General features: G+C 39.7%; 1 protein-coding gene across 1 annotated transcript; it reads right to left on the minus strand.

Moving 5' to 3' along the window:
* Positions 1-1152: 1152 nt before the first annotated feature.
* LOC125613610 (serine/threonine-protein kinase PAK 2-like) lies at positions 1153-3525 on the minus strand (the record flags this gene model as incomplete). The annotated part of the gene is made up of 3 exons (XM_048794475.1): positions 3352-3525; positions 1590-1621; positions 1153-1257 (listed from the first exon to the last, which is right to left on the minus strand). Coding segments are annotated over exons 1-3 (282 nt in total), but the record flags the coding sequence as incomplete, so codon positions are not given.
* Positions 3526-7323: the final 3798 nt, after the last annotated feature.

Consider the following 7323-nt stretch of genomic DNA (forward strand, 5'->3'; position numbering starts at 1 on the left):
ATATATATATATATATATATATATATATATATAACTAGCAAAATAGCAGGCCTATGAATAAAATTTCTATGTGCCCAGATCTAAAATAGTATAACAGGGTCTAGGGGTGTAGCTCGGTGGTAGAGTGCTTTCTTAGCATGTGTGAGGTCCTGGGTTGGAGCCTCAGCACCACAGAAAAAATAACTACATAAAACAAATGTATTGTGTCCATCTACAACTAAAAATATTTTTTAAAGTTAAAAAAATATAATAGTAAAACAACACAGCAGCACACTTTAAAACTAATGTTTTTCATAAAAAGAGAAAATGCAAAAGACTAGAAATCTTGACGATGAAATAACTAGTCTCCACAAAACATTTTACACAAATATAATGCCTACTCTCCCTCTTTCACTTCAAGGAGCCAGTTGTAAGACAAATATAGAAAACACAGCCATCTGTCATGAGATGGGAATCCAATGGCAGTCCTCCCAGCCACCTCATCACAGTCCAGCCCCCTTAGTACTTCTCTCCCTGGCTCCATCTGAGCTCATTACTGTTGAAATTCTCCTCAGCTGGGGAGGAATTTCACTCTCAACTGTATTTAGAATGCCATCAAGGCTTTGAGAGAAATGTCAAAATGAGAAATAAAATACATAATCTGGGGAAGAGGAAAGATCTAAGTTTTAGGTAAAAGAGTTACCCACATTATGAAACAGAGAAAAAAACAGGGAAATAGGGGGCTGGGGACGTGGCTCAAGGGGTAGCGTGCTCGCCTGGCGTGCATGCGGCCTGGGTTCGATCCTCAGCACCACATACGAACAAAGATGTTGTGTCCACCAAAAGCTACAAAATAAATATTAAAAAATTCTCTAAAAAACAACAACAAAAACAGAGAAATAGATGACCTTTCTGGAAAAGGGGGCAAAACATGGAAAGAAGAAATCTAGTGAGTTAAGTATTCTAACCTTTAAAGAAGCCATAGCTTTTTATTTTTCAAAAAAGTGGTTTGTGATGAGTACTCTTTAGGTAAAAATTTTAATTTATTCTTAAATTAATTTTCTCATAGTAAAATATTTTAAACCTGAAGGCTTTTTGAAATTATCTCTGAAAGTCAAACACAAACAGCTGTTTCTTGAAACACACATGCACAGATGTGCATTAGTCACTCACTGGTCTTGTATGATCAGGTCGTGGGGCTGTGAAAGGCTGCACCCCTCCATCACCATCATCTTCCTCCATTACTATAGCTGATGTTTCCGGCCCCTTGGTGTTCAGCTGTGTTCAGGAGCAAAGGAAGACAAGCCAGGAACAGTCAAAGATTAAAATGTGACCAGGTCTCTTTTTTTTAAACAAACTTTAAGAAGTTATTTTTTCCATAGCTAATTTTTAAATGATTAAAACACACTGGTTCCAATATAATCAATTAAAAAGTAAAGGTGATTTTCTGAAATATGGAAAATTAAATACACATATATGATAAACATTCTTGAGTACTATTTAGAAACATTAAATACTTCTTTACTTCTTATTTTAGAAAGTAAAATAAAAACAGATTTGTTTTGGTAACCTTAATTAGAACAAGAACTATAAGAAATAAGTCAACTTACTGCTGGTGTTCCAGAAGGGAAGCAATCCTTCTCTGAAAATGAAAGAGAAAGGAATGTTAACAATTCACCAGAGAAAACTCTTCTATGACAAAAAGAAAAATAATATAAAAGAGGAGCAAGTGAAATGTCTTAAAACTGATTTCATTTTGACTACTCTAGAAATATGACAGTAATAGGAACATAAAAATAATAATTTATATAAGACTCAGCTACTAATTCTATAATCTTAATGAAACCTTAAAAATACATTTTGAAAAACCTGAATTGATCATTCAAATGATTGAATTTCATGGTATGTAAATTATACTTCAATCAAGTTATTAAAATGTAATGGAGTCCTGGCCTGGTAATTCCATGCCTATAATCCAAGTGGCTCAAGAGGCAGAGACAGGAGGATCTTGAGTTCAAAGCCAGCCTCAGCAATTTAGTTGGTGCTTAGAAACTCAATGCGACCCTGCCTCTAAATAAGATACAAAATAGAGCTGGGGATGTGGTTCAGGAGTTGAGTGCCCCTGGGTTCAATCCCCTGTACCCTGCCCCCACCAAAGTGTAATGAAAACCATGCCCACCAAGCTGTATTAAAATAAAACATTCCTTGTTTAAGATACTTTCTCCAGAGAATTGCCTACCAAGGAGCAAAAGGATATAAAGCCACCAAACATGGCAACTGGGAAAAGAATTATTTTTGAGATGTTTTGTTTCTTTTTAAAATGCAACTTACTATTGACACAGAAGTTCTAGGTAAAAGTCTAACCTTTTCCTAAGGATACCAGGTAAGATATTTATAGAAAAAGTCAAGATTAGTATTACTTGCAAAGAAGTCTACTTCTTTTGTGAACATAGCCTTTATCTCTGTGATGATGTAAACATATTAAATACAATTAATCCAAATCAGATATGATTTTTGCATAATTACATTATTTTTAAAAACTAGATATATGACTTTAGAGACAGAGAAACATGTTAAATAAAAATTATATCCTGGGGGAGTAATGGGCAAAATCTACACTGAGGGAAACAGGACAAATGATTTTGCATCTTTTAAAGTACAGTGCAAAGAGGAGAAAGCAGGAGAACCAGCGTGGGGAAGGGGAGTCTAACTAAATCTCCAAAGACATTCCAGGGATCGCTCAACCAACTGCACCACGTGGACTTCATTCTGATGCTGCCTTACACAAGCTGTTTTTAAAAATCCAGTATATTCCAATTCTTACCCACTTAGATTCTAATTCTGAGGAATAAATCCTTTGAGTTATAATGTTTATTTTTATGTATTTGCATGTAATTTTTGAGTAGAAACTATTTTTTATTTCAAGGTCTGTGCATTTATAAAGCAAAAATTCCTTCTATGCCACTGACAATAAACATATCTCTACATTAAACATGTCTAGAAATCCACACTTTTTTCTTCTAAACTGATAATCATTTAAAGCCATTGAGGAGGAAAAAACCCAAAGTAAATGTAACAATATGGAACAAGTGTGAATCCCACTAACATGTTGAATTATAATGTATAAGAAATATGGAAAAAAATGTAACAGATCCGATTCCATTTCTAACAAAATTATGAGATCAATGAAATCCTCAGTCTCCAGATGATGTTCAAGAGCCATCCGGACAGTTGACAAAAGGAGTATCTATGTAGGAGAAAGTAGGAACAATACAGTTTAGTCTTTTATTTTCCCAGAAATGATCTTTTTATCTATCAGTGCTTCATAAGTTTCCATGGGATTCAGTCTTTTACCACTGTCTGATGTCTCACCAGGAGGTGAAAATCTGACTTTCTTCTGTTTCAAGGTGCTGGCGTTATAATACTTGATGACACCCCGCACAGCTAGAGGATGCTCCGTTGGCTTTCCTTTGAGGACCCTGAAGGTTTGTGGCAACTGAGCCCGCTGCTCTGGCATGCCCTAACAAAGAGAAATTCAGACATGAGTTGTGGTTTGAATTGCTCTAATACTATCAATTTTCAGACATAAATATCAACATACATAAAACAAACCCATACACATAATTTTAGATTTGACTAAATTCTAAATGGTCTCGTTTACAAAAACTCTACTTTTCCATATTTATTTTGGAAATCAACAGGAAAGATCCAAACAGAGGAATGGAATGGAGTGCTGGGCTTGTTTGGGGAGAGGGACAGAAGTGTCAAACCTGTATTTCCTCCTGTTCATCACCCACCAGAGTAGCTCCTAATTGAAAAGGTTTAAGCCAAGATCAAAAGTCAGGGACAGCAAACAGGAAGAAGGATGCTTGCTTATGTCTGGTTCTGCTCTAGGCTTTAGACAGAGAACACAGGGCGGCAGGCCCATTCCAACTTCAGCACTTCAGGGAATACAAATGTAGGGTTTTGAAACCAAGAACCCACTTTATACAATGTTTACTGTTTCAGATCTTTTTAGGCGGGGAGGAGGAGGAGTACCAGGGGTTGAATTCAGGGGCACTCAACCCCTCAGCCATACCCTCAGCCTTTTTATTTTTTGAGACAGGGTCTCACTAAATTCCTTAGTTCCTTGCTTAGTTGCTGAGTCTGGCTTTGAACTTTCAAACCTCCTAAATCAGCCTCACAAGCTTCTGGGATTATAGTCATGCTCCACTGAACCCAGCAATACATTACAGTTTTTTTTCCCCTAAATCCATTTAAAATAATCTAGTAGTACATTACATGATCATGCCATATTTTTAATCATTTTATTACTAATGATATTTGAGTTGATTTTTTGCTACATTTTGCTATCTAAATAATGGCACAAAACCCTTAATTTACGCTGTTCTATGGTTCCCCAAGGACACACATGCTAATAATTACATTTCTGGGTTAAAAGGTATATATGTGAAAGTAACATATTCATTTGTGATTTGGGATATATACATAAAGATTTTTTAAAAATTATTTTGTTTTTTATTGTTTTTTTTGGTGTTTGGGATTAAACCCAGGGCCTCAAGCTGCTAAGCTTAACCTGCTAAACACTACCACAAGTTACCCCTAGTCCCAAGATCTTAATGATATGGAGTCAAATTGGCTTGTTTCCTCCCCCATCTCCTGTACTGGGGACTGAATCCAGAGGTGCTTTAACACTGAGCTTCATCCCCGGTCCCCCCACCCTTTTGCAAATTTGGGACAAGAGTCTTGTTAAGACCCCAACACCTGCATCAAACCTGTGATCATCCTACCACATCCTGGAGCCTCTGGGATTACAGGGGTGAACAAAGTGCTTGGTTCCACAAATTATGATGATGATGATGATTATGATGATGCTGGGGTTTTTTTTTTTGTTGTTTGTTTTTTTTTTTTGAGACATAAGGTCTCACCATTTTCCTCAGGCCCATCTCAAACTCATGGACTCAGTGATCTTTGTGTATCAGTCTGCTTAGCACCTGGAACTATAGGCATGTGCCACCAAGCCCAGATTTCATTTTTATTCTTTTTAAAAAATATTTAGTTGTAGATGGACACAATACCTTTATTTTATTTATTTTTATGTGGTGCTAAGGCTCTAACCCAGGGCTTCATGCGTGCTAGGCAAGCGCTCTACCACTGAGCCACAACCCCAGCCCAATGTTTTTATTCTTTGTTTTTGGAAGTACTAGGTATTGAAGCCAGGAACATTATACCACTGAGCTACATTCCCAGCCCTTTTTACTTTGAGTTAGGGTCTTGCTAAACTACCCAGTGCCGCAGTCTGGCTGGGCACAAAATAATCGAGCAGCCACACAGCCTTGTAGGTTCAAAACAGGAACTCCTTTATTCTCAGCACTCCCACGAACACCAAGCATGCGCCCTCCCCCACCCACCCCAACCACCACAACCGGAAATCCCTCCTCCGGAAAATCCCTCCTCCAGCACTTTCCCCACCAATGGGAACACTCTGGGAATCCCCTGGAGAACTCCAAAGTAGCAGCCTGAGGCAGAGAGCAGGGGTCTAATATGCAATTGAATACACAGCTTAACATAACCATTATCATCTTAATGGCTTGCTGCCATCACCTCTCAACCACTCTGTTCTGGCAAAAATGCCATGCTTCATTCCAACTCAGCTATGGCTCTCAGCAGCCCAGGCTGGTCTCAAACTTATGATATTTCTTCCTCAGCCTCCTGAGCTGCTGGGATGATAGGCAGACGTCACTATGCCCAGTCATCTTAAATTGCTTTTTTTTTTTTTATTCTGGGTTTCCTATCACATGTAAAATGTCTTATCAATATGAGATTGTACAGCCAAGTGTGGTGGCATGTACCTGTAGTCCCCCATGCTCAGAAACAGGAGCAGGAGAATCACTGGAGCCCACACATTTGAGACCAGTGTAAGCAACTTAGTAAGACCCTTTCTCAAAATTTTAAAAATTTTTCAAAAAGAAAACATAAGGGTGCTGGGGTGGGGGTGGGTGAGGCTGGGATTGTTGCTCAGTGGTTAAGCACCTCTGGGTTCAATCCCTGGTACAAAAACAAAACAAAATAAACCAACAAAAATACTGCCAAAACCCAGGTGCAAAGTAAAAATCCTTCAATTGGTGAATGTTTAAATAATCTGTAGGGAAATACAATACTACACAGAAACAAAAGACAATAAACTACTGATGTGAGCAACTACATAGATGAATCTCAAATGTATTGTGCTCAGTGAATGAAGCCAGACTAGAAAGCCCACAACACCATTTATGCATGATTCTGGAAAGAGAAAAACCACAAGGACTCAGGGAGACAAAATGACAACAAGAGATGAAAGGATTTTCTGGGTAATGAAACTGGTTAACCTTGATCTTGGTGGAGAGCACACAATGTCATTTGTCAAAAATCCCTAACTATAGACTAAAAAGGGTGAATTTTACTGTTTGTAATTACCCCTCAATGAATGACAGTTTCACAAAATTTTACCATGGCTCCCAGGTTTCCACTTCTTCCAAACGAAATTCCACGCTTGGCTTTCTGGGCCTTTCTAATCTTGACCCCCATGGGGTCAACCTCATTGCCCATGTCACCTGGTGCTTGAACTAGATCCATTTCTTCATCATTCTGTTAACACCCTACTTTCAGATTTCTGTGCCTTTCCGCAACATTGTACCTCTCACAGTCAATGCCCTCCTGTCTGCCTCTCCAAAAGCACACCTAGGACACAGAGAGTGGCATGTTCTCCTCTACAGCGTGGGCTTCGCCAAACTCCCAGGCTTTCAATGCAATGCACCCAGGAGGGAGAATGGCCACCAAGCTCCAGGGTATAGAAATATCTGAGCTGCATCTTCAGAGGTGGGTCTGGAAGGACTCATGAGGCACCATCAAGGCCAAGGACAGTGGAGAAAGCCACAAAGTGTCTAATTGAAGAGGTGCAAGATGCCTCCACACAGCCAAGGGCACACGCACTCACCACTTACCTGGTCCTCATAGGGTCGCCTGGCGGTACCCACCACCACTGCCTTGATGAACAATTGCAGGATGAGTGGGACCAGAAGGGCCCCAGCGCATACAGCCACCAGGATGCTGTGCACAGGCTAAGAAGGGAAGCCATGGAAGAGCTCCTCCCTGGCCCCGCCTGTCGACCCCACTGCTCCCTCCCTCCCTCCTCCCCCAGCTAGCACTACCCACTGCTCTCCCTCCCTGGACTGGACAGTTAGTCCAATACACCCAAGGGAAGCCTCCCTCCACCACACTGTCCTCCCACCTGTCCCTTTTCAACTTTCATTACCCTACTCTGTGGGCCCCTAGATTCTTAACTCCACAGGTATCCTACACCGC

Source organism: Marmota marmota, unplaced genomic scaffold, assembly GCF_001458135.2.
Source record: "Marmota marmota marmota unplaced genomic scaffold, marMar, whole genome shotgun sequence".
In the NCBI taxonomy this organism is placed as follows: Eukaryota; Metazoa; Chordata; class Mammalia; order Rodentia; family Sciuridae; genus Marmota; species Marmota marmota.